At 52.2% G+C, this 21839-nt stretch overlaps 2 protein-coding genes across 3 annotated transcripts; one reads left to right on the forward strand and one right to left on the reverse strand.

The window, feature by feature from the left end:
- Window positions 1-3261: 3261 nt before the first annotated feature.
- Usb1 (U6 snRNA biogenesis phosphodiesterase 1) lies at window positions 3262-14798 on the reverse strand. The gene is made up of 7 exons (XM_038312729.1): window positions 14628-14798; window positions 13584-13750; window positions 11059-11242; window positions 8317-8370; window positions 6666-6771; window positions 5322-5405; window positions 3262-4063 (listed from the first exon to the last, which is right to left on the reverse strand). The coding sequence occupies exons 1-7, from the start codon at window positions 14744-14746 to the stop codon at window positions 3959-3961; spliced, it is 819 nt and encodes a 272-aa protein (XP_038168657.1). The 5' UTR covers window positions 14747-14798; the 3' UTR covers window positions 3262-3958.
- Window positions 14799-14865: 67 nt separating this feature from the next.
- On the forward strand, window positions 14866-19796 carry Znf319 (zinc finger protein 319). 2 transcript variants are annotated; one of them, XM_038313330.1, is made up of 2 exons: window positions 14866-14923; window positions 17232-19796. In XM_038313330.1, exon 2 carries the CDS (start codon window positions 17485-17487, stop codon window positions 19228-19230), a length of 1746 nt encoding a protein of 581 aa, XP_038169258.1. In that variant the 5' UTR covers window positions 14866-14923; window positions 17232-17484; the 3' UTR covers window positions 19231-19796. The 2 variants fall into 2 exon arrangements, with proteins under 2 accessions (XP_038169258.1, XP_038169257.1); XM_038313329.1 differs by lacking the exon at window positions 14866-14923 and adding an exon at window positions 15328-15596.
- Window positions 19797-21839: the final 2043 nt, after the last annotated feature.

Consider the following 21839-nt stretch of genomic DNA (forward strand, 5'->3'; position numbering starts at 1 on the left):
TGGTGGGAACTTCTGGCTCAAGGAAATGGCTTCTTATGTGAGGAATTCTACAGAAAACTCTGGATTCGAAGCCAGGTCTCTGGGTTCCTTCCCGGTCTACTTTACTGGAATTTGGAAGATCTATCTCCTATTTAGGTTTACCTTCTTATTTGTAAGAGGGGGAGAGATTCAGATCCAGCCAACAGTTGAATAAGCAGGTTCTCTTATTATTGCTGTGGGCTAGAACTGGGCCTGGATTGCAAGGTCCTGGCTACCCAGTTATAGGGGTTCCTCAGGCAGCGTCCTCACAAAGGTGAGGCTGAAGCTGAGGGAAGCCTGACCAGCTCTGCTGTTCCGCTTGCATTTATTGCCTGATTTTTCAGTTTAGAAGTTTTAGAAGTACGTGTCTATGAGCTACACTCCCAATAGCTTTGCTGTCAGTAACCCCTCTGATGAGAGGGTCATGGGAGAATAGGTTGCCGGCTTTTTAGTGCTTGGGGGCCGCTCAGAAGGGCCAGAATGGGCAGGAGAGATGACTCAGTAGTTAAGAACATTTGCCTACCTCTCCAAAGATACGTTAGGTTCCCAGTACCTACACCAGATAGGTCAGAACTGCCTGTGACTCCAGCTCTGAAGGGGACCTGGCCCCTTTTCTGGTCTCAGTAGGCGCCCACACATACATGTGTATATACACACACCAGCCCACCTCTGGTGGGGCTCGAAAGTGCAGAACATGTTCTGTCTCTTTTCCTGACCTCCAATCACCTTCTCCACGCCCCAGACCACCCCGTCTCTTTACCCCACAAACACCTCTAAAGCCTGCAGCTGGTAAGGCTTTAGATAAAGCTCTCACCGCCTCACACTTGGCCACTGTCACTTCAAGACTGTTACTGTTCCAGGCTGGCAAAACAGGACCCTTTTGGCAACAGGACAGTCTTTTAGATTCTGGGTGCCAAGCGAAGGAATAAACACACACACAAAGTACTTTCCCCCTCTCTTGGAACTAGAGCTGGGGAGGTCTAAAGAGGCAATGGAAGAGGTCTTGTTACTAGGTGGAAATCAGCAGTGAAGCCTTGAGATGAGCATTTCCCTGCCCTATGGGGGGAACATCTGAGGATGCTAGAGCCAGATGTGCTGATTCTGTACTCTCCCAAGCATGATGAAGTAGTCACCGAGAGCAGTTCCTCCCCGCACACTGCGCACCTAGCGGTGGACAGGCTTGCCCTGGCCTTCCATCTCCAGCTGTCTCCTGGGTTTCTGGAACACGTCTCCTCTTTTGGAAGGAAGCTCCCCAGCTGCTTCTGCACTGTCAGCGGAGTGCTTGCTGAAGGCACTCCACTCTGGAAGCACACTGCCTGTCTGGGTGCCCGCCAAGCAAAGGCTGCCAGCCTCCCCAGGCACGGCTTACGTGCCCATCCCCCTCAGCAAAGCTCAGGCTTCCTTCCTCCATTGCCACCTCCACTCTCTGTTGAAGAGCTGCTTATTGATCTTGGCCCATTTCTCAAAGTGGCTGCACGCGTAACTCCACTCTCAGCACAGCTGACCTGCAGAGCCACATCCTCTCCCAGGGCTAGAGTGGGGGGAGGCAGGCCCTCAGTGCTTTGGACAAGTACGAGGTTAGGGACGGGCATTCGAATCAGCACACCTTGCCAGTTTTCCCTTGGCACCACAGGGCCAGTCCGGATTGGTCCATCCAAGGGTGCAATCACACGGAGCAGGTGTCAGGAATGTGACCTGTGAAGCTAGGGTTACCATGTTGCCTGCAGGCCAGAAAACATGCCTAGCTTCTTCTTCATTATGGCTTCGGATGCCACTAACAGCAAGCAGCAGGTCAGTTGAAGCCAGGAGACAGTGGCACAGTGGCACTGGGGGAACAAGGCATGATTGTGTTCTCTAAGTTGGGGAAAGACAGGACTGTGAGGGCATGAATCACGAAGTTGGGTGCAGAGCCTGAGCAGGGGGCAAGTGTAGGGATGGCCTAGGCTGTGTCATGGCAGAAGCTGAGGCCAGGGTTGAGTCAGGCCCTGACAAGTTCTCCCATCCCCAGGCAAGTCATGTAACTGTTCTTCCTCTACCCAGTTTGCATTCCTTAGCTTGGCTGTAGGGAGAAATGGCCGAGAAGGCCCTAGAAAAACCTTAATATCTGTGTTTGAGGGACGGGGATGGCAATTTCTTGGGACACGGCAACCCCTGGTTTCCAGCTGTTTCACTTCATTAAGTCCTGGGGGACAAGGTAACTGCATCTCCTTTTCTTTTTCATGTGCAGGGGGATGTGTGTGTATGTGTGCACAGAGGTAGACAAGCATGCGTGTATGGGTGTGCACACAGGCATAAGCCAGAGATCAATCCTGGGTGCTTACTGTTCCTCAGAAGCTAGCCACTTGTTTTCTGAGAGTCTCGCGTTGGCTTAGAACTTGACAACTAAGTGAGGCTGGCTGGTGAGTGAGCTCAGGGATCCTTTAGTCTCTGCTTCCCTGGTGCAGAGGTTACAAGTACCGCAACAGCTTTTTAAAGGTGGGGTTCTGAGGACTGAACTCGGGTCCTTATGCCTGCAAAACAAGAGTATTACTGACTGAGCTAGCTCTCCAGTTCCCATTTTCCTTTTCCTTAATTAAAATTTTATGGGTATGGGTGTTCTGCCTGCATGTATGTGCGCCACGTACATTCCTGGTGCCTTCGGAGCCAAGAGGACTGGAGTCACGAATGGTTATGAGCTGCCACATGGGTGTGGCATCAAATCTATGCCCTCTGAAAGAGCAGCTACCTCTCCAGCATTCCCAAGCCCAACATTTTTTTTTCCTTGGGTCACAGTTACCACAGAGGAACAGCGAGATGGCTCACTGGCTAGAAGTACATTTTCAGAACAACCACGGAGCCTACAAAGTGGCAGGAAAGAATTGACTCCCAAGAGCTGTTCGTGGAACTCATGTGCCTGCACACACACATGCGTACGCTAAGACAAATAAATACATAAAAATCTCTAATAATAACAGAGCTTCGCAAGAGCCCCCTGGACCGTGAAGCACAGCTGGAGGGGAGGCAGCGGCACGGCTCACCTCTAAAGTGGGAGTAGTTTAAAAGAAGACACCACATTAAAAAGGCAGATTTTATTTGTTGAACATAATTTAAAACTGTAAAAAAATATTTCATCATCCATTACTAGAAATCCCCATGACAACTGGAGAGGATTGGTTCTTTGCCCCAGAAGAGCTTGGTGGAAAATAAAATCCCCTGTGCCTCCCTGGCCCTCTCCACCTCCCACCCCACCCCCACCCCCGAAGAATGCTCAGCCCCAAGGGCAGGAGTATTTTGCCAGGAGGGAAGGTGTCTCTGTGCTTCTTTGGGAAAGAGGATGGGGGAGTCCAGGGGTCATAGGTGTTGGAGGCCTGGCCGGCAGCTATAGCCAGCCAAGAAGAAACATCTGCTGGGCTCTCCCCAGGCACCTGGCTGGGTAAGTGGGAGGAAGGAATGAAGAAAATTGCTGCTGACCACAAATTAGCACCCCGTGCCCTGGCCCTGAAATGACCTCTCCTGGCATAGGATGGGATGAAGGGGAAAAGTGATAAATAAAGGAGATTAAAGGGGGGATGACAGACTCACTGAAGCCCCCAGTTTGACAGAGGGCAGTCCGGGCACACTGAGTTTAAAAATTGTGTGTTGGCCAATGGCATTGATACAGATTACTGCAGGGGAGAGACCTCAGTGGGGACTCCCCTGGGGTGGGCTCCCCAGCAGGGCTCATTTTCTTTTCCTAGACTGACAGAAGAATTAGAGGTCCGGGCTGCCCTCTACTGGTGATTTCTGGAAATGGCCGCACCACAGCAGCAACCTACCCACCTACCAAAAATAAAGGACCAGGAGAGAGGAGCCCACTACAACAGTGCTAAGTGTGTGATTAGGGCTTATTGCTGCGGGTATACCACAGATGGCAGCAAGCTCCTCCATCTCAGATGGCCTAGAGAGAGGCATGGGGCAAGGTTCACTTCAAAGGCATTGAGAAGAATTTGTTCCCGGACTTGCAGCGGACCTGCTCAGCCAGCACACGCAGCAGCATCTCAGAGTCTTCAAACTCATCCACGATTTCCTTCAGCCAGCAGAGGGAGATGACAGCCACGTTAAGAGGAATCGGACCCCGAGGCACGACAAACAACGCCAGTCCGATAGGCTGGGCAATACCAATCACCTTACAATCCTATGAGCTAGGGCCCGTCACCTCCACTGACAGATGAAGACGGAGCCCTCTGGTTTAGTTTGGGGCTGGGCTCTTCTGGAGCTCTTGCTGCCTTCCACATGACCAGCACAGAGATCATGGCCCAAGGCCTGTACAGATTTAGACTTGCAAAGTGCTTTTTAAAAATCCTAACCAGGCATTCGAGGACAGTCTGGTCTACAAAAAGAGAACATGTCTTGAAAACCCAAACCAAAACATAGAATAGAATAGAATGGAATAGGGGCAGGAGAGATGGCTCAGCGGTTAAGAGCACTGCCTGCTCTTCCAAAGGTCCTGAGTTCAATTCCCAGCAACCACATGGTGGCTCACAACCATCTGTAATGGGGTCTGGTGCCCTCTTCTGGCCTGTAGGCATACACACAGACAGAATACTGTGTACATAATAAATAAAAAAATATTTTAAAAAAAGAATAGAATGGAATAGATTAAAAAATAAGATCCAAATCAGTTCCAACACCAGAAAATCAGAAGACTGCACATAAAAATCTGGATTTCTGGCTTCTCTTGAGGAAAACAGGAGAGCTACCGACTTGCACACCGCCAGGCACTGTGCATGGGCACTGCTAGTTCTTCCAGGCACTGACGGCACTGACGGGAAGGTCAGCTGTTTCACCTGCTATCAAAATGTAGCCAGACCTGGTGGCACAGGCCTGCAATCTCAGAATCTGAGGTAGGAGGAACATGGAAAGTTTGAGGCTTGTCTGCTCTACAGTGAGCTCCAGGTCCAGCAAGGAGACCTTGTGAGACCTGACTCAAAAGTAAAACCCGTGATGTAACAGGCACTGAGGGCTGGAGGTTCCTGGTACCTGGCATTTTTCCTCTATTTACAACAGCCAGACCCAAACCTCTGACCTCAGATAAATGGCTGGGCCAGGGTGGGGAAGGTCACCCTCATCCCGTGTCAGGTATAAGGTGGGGAACACAAAGTCCTAGAGGTTTTGTTACATTGCAGTTCTGTTGCCCCAAGTGCCACTTAGATCCCAGCTACTGGCTCAGGGTGACACTCTGAGCAGGAAGGAGGGGTTAAGGGTCTCTTCTATGCCACTCAGATTCCACAGACTTAGGTTCCAGTGTCCAGTCCTTCCCTTTCTGTCACTGGTTGTGTCCTCACCTGTAGTTCCCGCAGGCACTGTCCCTCCAGCTGGAGCCGTGCGTCACCCACACACCAGGCCAGGCTGACGTGAAATGAAGGGTCCTAGGGAAGAGAAGCAGGGACTCAGGCTACCATGGGATGCCATGGCAGGCCCATCCATCACAGCAGGTCTATGACAGTCCCGTCAAGTCTCCCTGTAGGATCCCTGGCCAGTGCCAAGGGCTGAAGTCCTGTCCCGTCCCCTGCCCACACAGACAAAGTGGCTTATGCTGGTCCCCACTACAGATTGAATTGTACTCCTCCCCAACTGCAAACAGTGAAAGCCTAATCCCAGTGTGATGTGTCTGGAGGTGATCAGGATTAGATGAGGGCACAGGATGGAGACCTCAGAAAAAGATGTGCAAGGGCAACGGCTCAGTGGTTAAAAACACTGGCAGCTTTTCCAGAGGACAAAGGTTTCATCCTCAGTGCCCACTTGATGGTTAACCAGACTCTATAAGGAATGTCTGGAATGCTAGTCCCAGGGGATCTGATGCCCTCTTATGGCCTTCAAGGGCACTGCACACACAAGGTGCGAAACCGGAAAGGAAAGCAAAGCATCCATAGCACAAAAATAATTAAAAACTAAGGGGGCGGTGTAGAGAGCTATGTGCTCCTTTTCCTCCATGAGGAAAGGGCACAGTGAGGGATGCCTCTTACAAGCCACAGCCCACATCAGAAACCAGTCATATAGGTGCTTTAATCTTGGACTTCCAGCTTCAGGGTTAAAAGCATGCACTATCATGCATGGCTCTGACTCTATTTTCTGATCCAGAACCTTCCAGCAGAGGCCATACTTTTCAAATTAAAAGAACAAAACTCAAAAATGTCAACAATTTTGGACAAACAATAATTATCTCTATTCAAAAAAATCTGCACACCTGGCATGGTTTTGAAAACACAAAGAATAAAACCAATGGCCTTTTGAAGCTGTGCCACTCAAGCTGGACTCCGAGTCCCCACAGGATAGAGGGAGGGACAGTGAGGATGTGAAACTACAACTCTTCCAGAAGGGCCACTTTACTAAGTGCTGGAGATGCCTACGAACAAGGCAAAGCCGGACACCTCACAGAGCTGAAAGCACAAATCTCAAGATGCACAGTGTTCTGATGTTCGACTTTGGGCAGACTACAACTTGTGACACCCCAGATGCCAATCCCGTGCACTGGCTCAGGGTTCCACATGGGGAAGTTCTGAAGGCCTCTTTAGTTTGCCTCTGATGGGGCTTCTCTGAGGATGCTGTGTTCTAGACGGGCCAGCAGGCAGCAGCCCCATGGCAGACAGTAATCATCTCTGTTCATTTTCCTCAACCGTGTGCATTACCTGGTAGAAGGTGGTGAGGTCAAATTCCTCCATGACTCTGTCTACCTCTGAAACCAGGTCCAGGAACTGGGCATGCCCTGAACTGACCTCGAGCCCAATGAAGGTCCTAAGAAGAGGCAGTGGAGTCAACAGGGGAACAAATGCAGCCTGCGAGAGCACAACCTCACAAGCAGGAACAGGAGGCACCCAATGGGAAGCCAGGGATCTGGCCCATGGCTTAGCCATCTTCCAGTGCATGCAGTGCTGCTCTGTGGACCACCTTCCACCCCCTTCCTCCCTCACTTAGAAACCTGCCCTTACTGGACGGCTCCTCTCCTGTCTAAGGAGCCCTGCAGGGCAGCCTTCATCTACCACTGCACACCTTGCCCCTTGCCCGCTCCACTCTCTGGCGGACTCCTGGGCTCATCACCCTCTCCAGGTTCTGCTCTCTGGTACCCGCTTTCCCCTGCAGGTGAGAACCGCTGTCCTCAGCAATTAAATCCTCCCCTGAACCTGCATCTTCAGCCAGCCCTCATCCCATTCTCAACGAAACACCGTAAAACATCATCATCAACAACAACAACAAAATGGTGGCCTGCTGTCTTCCTCTGTACTAGCTGGTGTTCCACTTTTAATCATCCCTTAGAAATGCTCTTGTCAAAGCGGCCAATGAGTATAGTGATCTCTATGTTATCAGAGTCACGGATTCTGTCCTCACTTGCTTGGTAGTATCTGACACAGTTGGCTTCCCACTCCCGGAAACCCTTCAGCTTATATTATAAAGTTCTGTAGCCTAGACTGAAGGGAGAATTGAGCCTCTCAGAGTGGCTAGGAGGGGTGGATCGGTGAATGAACCGGATAGGAGGCCCTGCACATAAAAATGCCCTCTTTTGGGTGGGGGGGAGGAAGGGGAGGGGTAAATTTGAGACAGGGTGATGGGGAATCTTTGTCAACCAATTATCTTTAAGAGGTGGGACCAAGTAAGGGTGTGGCTTTCTGAGAGCCAGAGAAAAATGTGGCTTGTGTGCTCTCTCTGTGGTTCCCTGGCAGCACAGCTGAGCTTGGACTTCTCGTTCCTGTTTCATGAGTTTGCCCCTTATAATTAATAAAAATGTAATTGTTTTATCTTTTAGCTAGCCTGGTTATTTCTCGACCTGAGGTAATTCAACAACAGGATTTCTCTGTATAGTCCTAGCTGTCCTGGAACTCGCTCTATACCAGGCTGGCCTTGAACCCACAGAGAATCCAAGTGCTGGGATTAAAGGTGTGTGCCACCACCGCTAGGCTAAAAATGCCTGCTTATTATGTTCACTTAATGCTTTAGGACTCTATGTTTTCAAACCTCATTGGATCCTTTGGCAATGGGCGAGAAAGGGGAAGTGAGAAATGGTGCAGAAGGGAAGGTAATGAGAGCTCATCACAGTGGCAGGGAGGGGCTCGACAGAAACAGGCTCCACCTTCTCAGGCTGCTCTATACTGAGATGGCTCTCCTGCACCTGTACTGCTCCCCAAACTCCCTCAGTGTTTCTGAATAAGCTCGAGTTTTGTTTATTTTTAATATTTATTTAATAAAATATTTATTAATTATTTTATTTTGGAGAACAGATGTCCCATAATATATGTGAAAGCAAAATGTATCCCATCTATCTTTGCAATACAGTCAGGGACCCACCTGGTTTTCTCTTGGTTGGTATAAATCTTTACCTGGTTGGCAGTAAAGAAGAACCTGAAATTTAAAAGAAGAAAGATATTTCAAGAAAAAAAAAGAAAGATGTAAGCAATAGTTCATATTTAAAAACAAAAAAATCCCCAGCCTTTTCAGCAGGGGATGGTGATGGGTGTCTACAGTCTGTGCTCTGGAGACCAAGGCAGAAGATCTCAGTTTACAGTAGGAGTCTGTCTCAACAAACAAACAAACAAGCAACATCAGTCCCTCTAAATACCTCCCCCAAACAGCAACTTAATATATAATTAACTCATTTTTACAAGCAATATTGTTATTCCATGATTGAACTAAAAATATAGTTAGACAAGACCCTAAATTGCCCTTGTAGAAGCAAAAAGTTTGCTTTGCAAAGAACAGTCCATCCCAATAGACAACTTGAAACCACCTATGTACTGAGAAAATCATTCATTGTGTGGGTGGAAACAGTTGATAACTGGACCCGTGAGGCTGACTTTGGTGGGGCAGGAGATGAGGCCCTTGGTCTCACCTAAAAAGTGAGTCTCTGTTGAAGTGGGTCTGGCAGTGGAAAGTAGGGCAGAAACCCCACTCACTCACTCAGCACCTGTATTAGCTACTCAGGGGCCGGCATCGGGGCTGAACTGCCCAGGTTTGGTCATCTCAACTCAATGCACTGAGGGTTTGAGCTGCTCTAGCTTCACTGAGGACACAGGGCAGCAAAGCAAAAACAACACCAAGTCCATTTCCTCAAAGACACAAACCAGCGCTCCAGGGAACGCTCTCTGGTCCTCAGGTGAGCAGGGCAACAAGTGACACACATGTCCCACAGAGAATGATATTCTCGAATGACTCGGGTCGTCTCCAGAGGTCCCAGCTTGCTCTGTTAAAGAACTGGTGCCCGCTAGGATGCCGGGGAGTGGCTTCCCACCAGACCTTGTGCATGGACTCTCATGCACTGGCTTCTCACCTTCATGCAGCATGCAGTGCACCTGTCAGTCTTGTTACCATGACAATGTTGCTGATCACCCAGCCTGAATGCTAGTTTGTCCAGGAAGAAAAGGGCAGCATCCTTTAGAATAAGGGAAAGGATATTTCCACTCTTTACTTAAGGGGAGAATATGAGCAGAGTCGGACTAACCAAAGTCATTCCCATGACATCTGCTGAAATCACATGGAAATATATGAAAGACTGGAATTTTGATACCAGGACCCATCTAACAAGCTGGGCATCCTGTATACACCTGTAACCCCAGCTATAAGCTGGACAGAGATGATTGTTGGGGCTTGTAGGTTCCAAGCCTAGCCAAGAAAACACAAGCTCCAGGTTTGAGAAAGGCCCTGTCTCAAAGGAACAGGCAGAGAATGACAAGGACAGCTGATGTCTGCTTTTGGCCTCCACACACGTATACATGGACACGCCATGCCTACACCCATAAACACTTTAAATTTTCCTTTTCTTTTTTGAGTGTTTTGTCTGCATGTAGTCTGTGCACATGTACGAACTATGGTGGCTAGAAGAAGCCATCAGAGCCTCTGGAGCTAGAGTTACAGACAGCTTGAGCTGCCAGTTGGAGCTGGGAACTGAATCTAGGTCCTCTGCAAGAACAGCCAGTTCTCTTACAGCCGAAGCACCATCCCTCAAGCCTAATAAACACATTTTAAAAGGAGCCTGCAGGGTAGGGGAGATAGCACAGTGGGTAAAAGTTGTAGCCGGACAAATGTGAGGATGTGAGTTCAAAACTCTGGATCCCGTGTAAAAGCTGGACACAGAAGTGTGAGCATCTGCACTCTCAGTGCTCCCATCAGGAGATGTGAGAGAGGTGGGAGGATTCTGGACACTCGGGGGCTATGCAGTCTGAGACCCCCGGCAGAAAAACAATGAAGAGATCCTATCTCAAGCAACGTGGAAGGTAAGGACCAACGCTTGACTTCTACATGCATGTACCTGTACTCACAAGAAGACACACACATACATACTGGTGAGTTCCCTTGTCAATGAGAGAAGGAAGTCAACCTCACAGGGCAGAGCTGAGACAACACAGCTCAGGTAATATCTCTGGCTACGTCCATCTCCTCATGCATGAAATTATGGCCGTCTCTGATCCATCTGTAATTCCAGTTGGGTGAAGTCAATTTAGGTTGGGTTCTGGCACCTGGGACAGACCTGATAGTATACAGCTGGCTTACTAAATCTAGTCGTGGCGATCACAGTGGACGAGACTGAGCAGTGCTGGTTTTCTCACCAACTGACTGCAATGGAGCAAATTCCTTCCTCAGGCCCCCTGAGCACTGGGGTGGGATCTTAGAGAGCTCTGACCCATAACAAAATCAGAATTCTTGGCTGACCTAGGGACCTAACGTGAGCTGGCATCTACTGTAGGGGGTAGCTGGTGGGACGAAGCCCTTGGGCTGTGAGGTTGCCCTCCGGGACCCTGGTGTCAGAACTGAACTAAACTGTAGGATACTCGGTCAGTCTCTGGAGAGTTGCAGACTCCGTATGAGAAGCTCTTACATGGGAAGAGACGTGCTGGAAGCCCTTGGTGCAAGCACAGAGACAGACAGCAGGGTTTCTGCATACAACAGAGGGAGAACAGCTGAGTAGTTCATGTGAGGGGACACAGCAGCCTCAGGTCTGGTCTGCTTGCCTGGCACCATTCCTATCTCCAAACACAAGACGGGGTGGGGGGAGAAGACACATATGACGGACAGGACAAAGAGAAAAGTGCCCACCTTTGGAAAGAGGCCATGTGATCTTTGAGCACCTGCACGAAGGGAAGGATCCAGTGGTGCCGGAGAACCACGCTCTGAGACAGGCTGAGGTGGAACTCCTCCATCCGCACCAGGCGGGGCACGAACGTCTGAGCTCGGTGCAGCAGCAAGTCGAGCAGATCCAGGAACTCTTCCTTCGCTTCGTCTAGAGAAGAGTGAGGAGAGTAGACTGGCCTCAGCCAAGCTGTCCTGGAGGAGCCGGGCGGTGGTGGCGCACGTCTTTAATCCCAGCACTTGGGAGGCAGAGGCAGGCGGATTCTGTGATTTCAAGGCCAGCCTGGTGTACAAGAGCTAGTTCCAGGACAGGCTCCAAAGCTACAGAGAACCCTGTCTCAAAAAAAAAAAAAAAAAAGCCCGGAGAGCAGAGAAGCCCTTATTAGCCTAGTTTCAGGTGAGCCTGTGTCTGACAACCTGCCAATATTTTAATGAGAATGTCTTAAATGTATTATGATATGTGTAGTATGTATGTATGATACGTATGGGCACACACAATAGTACTTTCCAGTCCCTCTAAGGGCCACATTCAGACCTCTGTATTGTTCATTAGCTATCAGGATCAATAAGATCAACTTCATTAGACTTAAAAATGTCTGCTCTGGCCCGGCCATGGTGGCGCACGCCTTTAATCCCAGCACTCGGGAGGCAGAGGCAGGTGAATCCCTGTGAGTTCGAGGCCAGCCTGGTCTACAAGAGCTAGTTCCAGGACGGCTAGGACTGTTACACAGGGAAACCCTGTCTCGAAAAACCAAAAAAAAAAAAAAAAAAAAAAAAAAAGTCTGTTCTGAAAAGACACTGCCAAGGGGTGGGGGACAGACAGAAATACCTAATAAGGAGCACAGAAACACAGAACCTCTAGGTAAGAAAGCTAGATTAAGGGAGGTCTTCATCGTCCCAGCACTTGGGAGCTCGGGCAGGTGAATTTTAATGAGCTCCATGGCAGCCACGGATACACAGGGAGACCCTATCTCAAAAAAAGAAAAAGAAAGAAAGAAAAGTTCATTGAAATATAGGACCACTATTCTAATATACAACTTGCCAAGGAAGATTGGAAGATAGCAAGAGGCACACGAAGGATGCCTCACATGGGTCAACAATGAGAAAGACCACCCTGCACTGCAGAGCGATGGCTGTGCCAAGTGCCAGCAAGGATACTCTTATTCACTGCTGTTGGAAATGTAAAATGGGGTAGCCATTGTGGGGGACAATTTGGTGGTTTCTTGAAAATTTAAACATACGGTTCCCAAACAATCATGAAATCCATCAGTCACATCCCTTATCATTTACACAAAGGAGCTACTGAAACATGTCCACACAAAAGCCTATAGCACACATGTACTTTTGTTGAGACAGCGTTTACCTGTGTAGCTCTGGGTGTCCTGGAATTAGCTCTGTAGACCAGGCTGGCCTTGAACTCACAGAGCTCCTCAGAGATCTACTTGCCTCTGCTTCCCGAGTGCTGAGATTAAAGGCGTGAGCCACCACCATCCAGCACGTATTTTATTTTACTTTATTTTTTGAGAGAGGGTCTTACTATGTAGCTCTGGCCAGCCTAGAACTCAAAGAGATACACTTGTTTCTACCCTGAGTGCTGAGATTAAAGTCATGCCCACCTAAAGCATCCTTATGCATATCTGCTCAAAGTTAGGAACAACCAAAATGTCCTTTAGTAGGTGAACATGCAGCCAGACAGCGGAATATTAACACTAAGAAGAAATGAACTATCAAGTGTGCCGAGGCACAGAGGAACCTTAAATATACACTACTAAGCCAAAGCAGCCGATCTGAAAGGGTAAATACAAGATGATCCCAATTCTGTGGCAGTTTGGAGAAGGCAAATTTGTGGAGACATGTTGCTGGAAGGCAGGGATGGCTAAGTTGAGCATGAAGATTCATATCGCAGTGGCATTACTCTCCACAATAGTGTAGATGCACATCTTTTCAGGTTTGTCTAAACTCATAGAATGTACAACACCAAGGTTTACCCATTATACAAACTGTGAAGTCTGATGATTATAATATGGCCTCAAGCCGGGTGACAGTGGCACACACTTTTAACTCCAGCCCTGGGGAGACAGAGGCAGGCAGATCTCGGAGTCCTAGGGCAGATAGGACTACACAGAGAGATCTTGTCTCAAAAAGCCAAAAATAAGAGGGTTCATCTGTTATGAGAAACGCAGCACTCTGACGGTGGAGCTGATAATGGGAGACTCTACACTAGGTTAGAGCTGCCACCTTGTGTGCTGTGCTAAGAAGCTGACATAGATTATCCGACTTAACCTTCCGAAGAGATAGATATTATCACCCCGCTTTAGGGAAACAGAGACCCTAAGAAGCACGTAACTTCCAGAACACCCAGGTCTGATCAGCCTGTCAGCTCCTCAGGGCTGGGGTGGGATGAGTCCAGCACACAGGGCCCTGGTTTCGTCCTCCTAGCCACAGCTAAGAGGTACCTATTTCTGGCCATTTGCCATTAGTAAGGGACTCACACGGTATGTAGATGTGGGTGGCCCAGTTGCCGCGCTCATGGGGAAAGGAGCGAATGCGCCCCCCGTGTTTTGTACTGTCATCCTCGGGCCCCTCCTCCACGTCAGAGAACATGCTCAGCACACTGTCAGGTACTGGGAACCTCTGAGTGGGAAGGGGGTTCTGGCCACTGCAAAAGAAGAAAGAACAAGCATGGTCTCCCTTTGTACACACAACAAAAGTTCCAAGCCCTTATGCACAGTGATTCTACAGCAGTCTTGACGTGTAGTATAGGCTGGCATCAAATCTGATCCCCCTTCCTCAGCCAAGCGGCTGAGTGTGGATCTCCAGACAGGTGTTTGAACGTCTAGAGAGCCACAGCGCTCTAGAATTACGGAAGCCTCCCAGTTAGTTATTCTGGGAGGCAGATCTCAGCGGGGCTCTTGGTCCCCATGGGAAACACTAGAGCAGGTAGCAGTGTAGCTTGGAGGTCCTAGCTGAACAGGCCTGAACTGAAGTAGCTCTGTGATCTTGTACACTCATTTCCTCGTGTGTAAAGCCTATTTCTATTTGCTAGAGCTCTTGTGCAATGAACTGACGACATACTGCGCTCAGTAAAGACCGGTATTTAAGGACCTAAGGTCCTTGAAGTATAAGATCCCCATGGATTTTGCATCAGTCTGGAGAGTCCAGTCTCCAGTGTGGCTCCCAGTGGCTGTTCACTGAGCGTTTACTAGACGAGTGAAAAGCTTTGATTGTTGCACTGTGTTCAAATGAAGAAACAGATCTTGGAAGGAACATGCTTGCACACCAAGGGAGAAAAATGCACTGGTTAGAGCTGGCGTGGAACCCATGTCCTCACTCCCAACTCTGCCTTAGCCAAGGCGGTGGTGGTGCCATTTGGGGGCTTTGTCCAGGGTGTGCTCTGAATTCTTCTTTCCCTCGTCGTCCCTTTTTTTTTCTTCCCGGGGCACCGACCCACCCTCCCGGGTATCCCGGAGGCTCGGATCCCACCAGGGTTTTCCAAAGAATCGCGCCCTCGCGATAGAAACTTCCTCACTCCTCACCAGCGGCGGCCCCCCGACCCGGGTTTGCTCCGCCCCGCGGCGGCGGCGGCGGCGGCGGCGGCCTCGGCTTCATCCTCCGAACCGCTGCTGCTGTAGCCCACCAGGGGCGCCTCGCTCATGGGGCCTTGACCACAGGCGGAATCCGCGGGCACCTTAAGCCGGCGCCCCGAGTTCCGCTGAGCCGGAAGTGCTCTCTGGAGGGCGGGACCTAGAGTAGCCCCACCCCGGGGCGGGGCTTTGCGACGGAGGGGGCGGAGCCCAGAGGACTACCGCAAACTGCGCCCGCCGGCTACGCGGTAAGTGCTGCGGGCGGCCTTCTAGGCGCGTTCAGCCGCTCTAGTGCCCCAGTGCGGCTCCGCTCGTCAGACCTGCACAAAGTCAGAGCCCCAGGGTCCCTCTTGAGAGCGAGCCGAGCGGCACGTCCGCTGCAGAAGACCGGAGAGGCGGTGGGACGGGCTGTGGCCAGCGGGGACAGGGCTGGGGCTGGACCCCCGGCGCCTCCGTTCTGTAGGCTTCGGGGGAGCGGACCCCGAGGCTCCGGCCCCGCCCCTCCGTACCTACAGGCGCTGGCCGGCCGGGCAGCGGGTTCCCGGTAGGGGGCGGCCTCTCACCGTGTCTCTAGTTCCTCGGCAGCCGCCGCCCGGGCCGCGGCTCCTCCCCCGACCCCGCCTCCCCGGCCTCGCGCCGCCCGCCCGTCCGCCGGTCTCTGCAAGACCGTCTGTCTGTCCGCTCGCTCGTCCGTCCGCTGCCCGGGTCCCGCTAGCCCGAGTGCGCGAGTCGATTTGTCGGTTCCGGCCGCCACAAACCCGTCTCCCGCCCCCGAGCGGTCCGCCTCTGCTACGCGAGGCCGGGGATTGGCAGGGCGCGTAGGCCGCGCCGCGGCGGATGGAGCCGGAATAAAGAGGCAGCCGAGAAAGCAGCTGGTCTCCGCTCGCCCCGCGCCTGACCCCCGCGGGCGGCCTGGAGCAGGTGAGCGCCAGGGCACCCGGGGCTGCATCGGCGGATCACTCCAGTGCCCACCGCACCTCGGGAGAGCCCCCTGAGCTCTCGGACGGCCCAGGCCAGGCCTGGAAGCACAGACGCTTCCCGGGCACGGTTTGAGGCTCTGGGCCTTCTTCGGCCCGAGCCACCCTTTCTCGGGACGCAGTGGCTGGGCCATCCGGAGCAAGAGCTGACAGGAGGTAGCCCAGCTGGGCCTGATTGGAGGTGACCAGCTTTCATTCAGTTACCCAGAGAGGAAAAAGGGCCGGGGTGGGGCGCAGGTGGGGGCTTCTCCTTGCTTTTCCAATCCCTCTCCTACTCTCTCCTGCCCTTTGCGGAGTGATCTGAGAGTGTTCCTGGCTTCACCTTTCTGGAGAAGGGTCGGGGTAGGTAGTGGGGTTGCTCGTGAAGGTGGAGAGTGGGGGTGGCCGCTGGAATTGACAGCCATTCATACCAGGAAAAATAACACACAGTTGGATTGGTACAGCTAGACTGGACAGCGTTTAGAGCAATCCCCCCTCCTCTCTCTACCTTAGGAACGCTGTGGGGGCTTGTCCATACTCCTTGGTACATACTCCTTGAAATAAAGGCGCAGCAGCATCTTTATTCCCTCCTTTCCCAGAAGATGCTGAGGATGACAACTTTCAGCTTGATTCTTAGGTTTCTCTAGCAGAACAGTTAGAAGCTGGACTGCCTTGTGAGGTCATTCTCTACCTTCCTTTCTCTCAGAGAATACTTAACACATTTTTAAATTTAAGCGGCAGATGAGCCGAGAACCTGGAAAGGAGTTGCCTTTGGTTCCAAAAGTTCCTCCCTCTCTGGGATTGCTTTGGGCTTCCTCAAAGAGGGGAAGTAGAAATTTGGGGTTGGGTGGGCTTTATCTTGCATTGATTATTATGAATGTTTCGAGCCTGGAAGAAAAGCACCCTGTGGCATTCTTTATTCTGTCTAACTCGGCATTCTCTGGGAAATGGTTAGAGTACAGAAGTTCAGCTTGGGTGGGTCTACGAACCTGTCATTTAACCCTCCTGCAAGGCCTTTCATCCTATTGTAACTAAAGATGCATGTGCCCTGGGAAAGGCCTGGGGTGCAGGTGAAGAAGAGCGTGGACCAGTCCCATGAAGAAGAGGGTTTTGAGACGGTCCTTAATACCCTTGTGTTAATATTAGCTTCCAGAGTCCATTTGCCTTAGGACTGGTGCCTTGTGGGTGTGGTTTCCTTCTGCCAGCAGACTTCTCTATTCTTTAAAACAGCGGTGTCCTCATGTTAATGTGAGAGGGGCTGGCAGGCCTTAGGGACAGGTCACCCCAGACCCTGTGAGGCACCTGACTGAATAAGGCCATATGGAAACTAGAGGGGATTTGTGGGGGCTGAGATGCCCTGCCCAAGGATGGGGAGTTGAAGAAAATGGGCACGGACATGGCTCCCTTCACCTTTGCATGGAGGGAGTGGAGCCGCCATCAGACTTCCTTGATAGCATGAGGGGAGCAGCTTTCCAGCCCTGAGCATCTCCCTCTCCTGAGGTGGTTTGTATCTGTGCCGTGAATGTGGGCAGCATAGGAAAAGATTAGGGGAAGGCCACTTGTTCCTTCCTCAAGTTCACTGTGTCTCTCTTCCCTACAGAACCGATTACTGGGGAAGGCAAAGCCTTCTCGGCATTGCTGGGACCCTGTCCCGAAGAGCTCCCTGCCCTGTAAGCACTGCCTTGTAGGCTATCTTCTTGGCTCATGACAAGGGCTATCTGACCAGTCCTCCTCTGTGCCTTGTGTGAGGTTCTTGTCCTGCCCTGAGATCCAGTAGCTTCTCTCAGGTTGGGTTCACCTTAAGCGGGAAACTGAAGCCATTACTGTCCAAACCCAGTTTCATCTTCCCAAGCATGTCGGAAAGTTGGCAGCAGCCACCACAGACGCAGCCACAACAGCCACAGCCACCACAGCCTCAGCACCATGCAGAGCCACCCCCAGCCCTGGCTGAACACACGCTGCCCCCGGGCACGGCTGAGAACCCGCTAGGCTGTGCTGTCTATGGCATACTGCTGCAACCTGACCCAGGCCTGCAGCCCCCACAGCATGCACCTCTGCAAGCAGGGGAGCCCAGCCCCAAATGTGGTGTGTGTGGCCATGACCTTGCACACCTCTCCAGCCCTCACGAGCACCAGTGCCTGGCAGGCCATGACCGCTCCTTCCAGTGCACACAGTGTCTCAAGATATTTCATCAAGCCACTGATCTGCTGGAACACCAATGTGTGCAGGCCGAGCAGAAGCCTTTTGTCTGCGGTGTCTGCAAAATGGGCTTCTCACTGCTCACCTCCCTGGCCCAGCACCACAGCTCCCACACTGGCATGGTGAAGTGCTCCATCTGTGATAAGACCTACAAGCCAGCGGAGGCTGCCGAACCAGCCACCACTACTGCCCCATCGCTGCCCTCGGCACCTCCACCAGCTAATGTCGCCCCTGTGGAACAGCCTGAGAAGCCCTACAGCTGCCCTATCTGCCAGAAACCTTTCAAGCACCTGTCGGAGCTCTCCCGGCACGAGCGGATCCACACTGGAGAGAAGCCGTACAAGTGCACGCTGTGTGACAAGAGCTTCAGCCAATCCTCCCACCTGGTGCACCACAAGCGCACGCACAGCTCCGAGCGGCCGTACAAGTGCGCGGTCTGCGAGAAGACCTTCAAGCACCGCTCCCACCTGGTGCGCCACATGTACGCGCACTCGGGAGAGCACCACCTGTTCCGCTGCAACGTGTGCGAGCTGCACTTCAAAGAGTCGTCAGAGTTGCTGCAGCACCCTTGCACCCCAAGCGGTGAGCGGCCCTTTCGCTGCGGCGAGTGCCAGAAGGCCTTCAAGAGGCCTTCAGACCTGCGGCAGCATGAGCGCACTCACAGTGCCGAGCGGCCCTTCAAGTGTGACCTGTGCCCCATGGGCTTTAAGCAGCAGTATGCGCTGATGCGGCACCGGCGCACACACAAGACGGAGGAGCCCTTCAAGTGCGGCCTGTGTGAGAAGGGCTTCGGGCAGCCGAGCCACCTGCTCTACCACCAGCACGTGCACACCCTGGAGACTCTCTTCAAGTGCCCCGTGTGCCAGAAGGGCTTCGACCAGTCTGCTGAGCTGCTGCGGCACAAGTGCTTGCCGACCTCCACAGAGCGGCCCTTCAAGTGCCCGGTGTGCAACAAGGCCTACAAGCGGGCCTCTGCCCTGCAGAAGCACCAGCTGTCGCACTGCGCAGCTGCAGAGAAGCCTCTGCGCTGCACCCTGTGTGAGCGCCGCTTTTTCTCTTCCTCGGAGTTCGTGCAGCACCGCTGTGACCCGGCCCGGGAGAAACCGCTCAAATGCCCGGACTGTGAGAAGCGCTTCAAGTACGCTTCAGACCTGCAGCGTCACCGGCGGGTGCACACGGGTGAGAAGCCCTACAAGTGCCCCAACTGCGATAAAGCCTTCAAGCAGCGCGAGCATCTCAACAAGCACCAGGGCGTGCACGCCCGCGAGCAGCAGTTCAAGTGTGTGTGGTGTGGCGAACGCTTCCTGGATGTGGCGCTGCTCCAGGAGCACAGTGCCCAGCACAGCGCTGCCGCTGCCGCTGCGGAGGGCGCCTACCAGGTGGCGGCCTGCCTGCCCTGAGGCCTCGGGGCCACCACCTGCCCTGTCCAGTCTCGCTTGCTTGCGGCTGCATGGCAGCAAGCCTGTCAACCAGCTCCCTCCTCAGGAGTGAGGACCAAAGGGTTCTGGGCAGGTGGAGGATGTGCATGTTCAGTTCTCCTAGCACCAGACCAGCCATGGGAGGAGCCAAACTGCTGGGGCCAGACCAGATTCCATTAACCTCTACCCCACGACAGAACTTGCTGAGATCCTGCTGCCCTCCTCCCCCCATCTATAGAGAACTTGAATCCCACCTGTAGTCAGGTGCCTCTGCCCCAGGTGTGAGGGATGTCAACCCAGCCTTCCCAAATCGTTCAGCCTAGTTAGAAGTCAGGTGACTCGGGAAGACGGAAGTAGGGTTTCTCCTCAAATTGATTTTTTGGGGGGGAGAAGGCCAGCTTTGTGACAGTTCTGGAGACTTAGAGTATGGACCATGAGCTACAGTCTCAGATTGCCCAGCTAGGATGAATGTGCCAGAACCCCAAGTTTCTGATAGTTGAGATAGGTAGGATAGGAGTCTTTGGGCAGGGGGTGCCTGAAGCCAGGGGCCAGGGACATCCATGACACTCTCGGGTCAGCCAGTGCTGTCCACAGGGAAAGGGACACAAGCCTGTGTGCCAAGGGCGGTCCTGAGTCTGTGGAAGCCCCTCCTGCCTGAGAGTGGTTCTGAGCGTCAGGGCAGGGAGTGTGCCCTTGGCAGAGCTGCAGCTGTAGAAGGGGGAGGCTGTTAGTCCCTCCACCCCAACCTCATTCCTGGGGTGGGGAGGAAGGAGGACCAAGCCCATGATTTCCCCAGCAGTTATAACCAGGCCCCTTCTTCCCAAACTGTGCGAACCAAAGTGTCTGGGGCTCAGAGTCATGACTTCAGCTTGTCCCAGCCCTTCCAAATGAAGTTCTGGGCACCCAGGGTGGGGAATGGCTTCTCACCCCACGGAGCCCTTCTAACCCGGGGATACCATGAGTCAGCAGTCTGGTCATGGGCTTGGGCGCTGTTGCCAAAACAACCTACTCTCTGTTGAGTCCTAGCGTCCCCTTAGGTCTTTGGCTACTCACAGCCTGCCTCCTATAGCAAACTTGGGGACACAAGGATAAAGGAGCATTCTTAGCAGGTACATGGTCGGCCACCATCACTGGATGGCCAGAGCCACCTCAAAAACCTAGGGGATCTTTGTTGTCAAAGTCATCATTCTAAACCCGGCTCTGCCCATGCCCTCCTCAGTCCTCCCCGTCCGTGAGTCTTGAAAGAGGACTCTGACACCAAGCCAAGGGCCAGACGGAAGGAGGACACCACCACACCTCTCATCTCCAAAAGCCCAGCTGGCCGCATGCACCCGCTCTGTCTGTCCAGGCTCTGGCCTGCAGCCGCAGAGACATATTAACACTCCTCTTGACTTTTGTCACAAAGCCTCAACAGACTGGAACTCAGGCTACAACAGTCCAGTCCTACCTGCTCATTTCTCCTTTGATTTTGCATTCTAAAAGCAGTTTGTTATACTATTCATAACATTGTATAGCTTACTTTCATGTCATTTTGGATCATATATAAATATGAGAGTTTGGAATTTTTAAAAGAATGACTCCATTTTAGGCAGCCACTTTTGATGTTAATATCCAGTGAGTGTGACGTATGCTCTAGAAGTAAAGACATTGACCGGTGCGGCCCACAGCTCTTCCACTGTTCTTTCCGAAGGGAATGATGGGAGGTGCAGAGGCTGAAAGCCGCACAGACCAGAGAGGCAGGTTGGGGCTAGGCTTCAATCCTGAGCTTTGAGGCTTCCAGCTGTGTGACCTTGGACTGGTTATTTAACCTCTTTGACACAGTTGCCTCATCTGGCCACCAAAAACCAAACTGGAAGGCTAACTTGCCTCTGTTGTGAGAATTGCATGAAGTCATTGTTGAGACTGAGGGGAAGCTATGGACAAGCTGACAGGTACCGAGTGCAGTGTTCCACACCCCACCTGACTAAGGTTTAACCATAGCCTTTGAGGAGGGAGCTGGACTGTGAGAAACCAGCAGCTCATGAAAAGTCAGAAGCTGGAGATGGCAAAAAAAAAAAAAATGTATTCAGGTGCTCCCTGGAACAGCGGTGGATCCACCGAGCCCGGCCAGCCCACTCTCACCGTTTGGTCTGCCCTACAGTGATCCCTTGGTGGGCCGAGCCAAGTGCCTTTACCTCCGTCCTTACACACATTTCTCCTGTGTTCCATCCTTGCCTACTGCAGTCTGTCTGCAACTCACATAGGCCAGAGTGGAACTGGAGAGAGGGAGAGATAGCCGTCAGCCTGGCATCTGAGAGCCAAGGGCGCCCTGTCCTAGGTAAAAGGTAGAAAGTTAAAGGGCACGGAGCTACCCATACCACACGTGTTCCTAAGAGTGACCCATTCCTCGTGTGGCCCTGAGAAGCCGGGAGGTTCCGTCCTGTCTGCTTCTGGCCCTTGGCAGCTCTGTGTCTGTGCCAGGCTCCAGGCCCTGATTATTTTCTAGTTGTGTGACCCAGATGTCACTGCTGGGTGGGTAGGACAGGCCTGAACACTCCTTTGTCCAGACCATGTGGAGGCTCGGGGATTGTTCGATCACACAGTGGTGAGTG

This window comes from Arvicola amphibius, chromosome 15 (assembly GCF_903992535.2).
Source record: "Arvicola amphibius chromosome 15, mArvAmp1.2, whole genome shotgun sequence".
Taxonomy (NCBI): Eukaryota; Metazoa; Chordata; class Mammalia; order Rodentia; family Cricetidae; genus Arvicola; species Arvicola amphibius.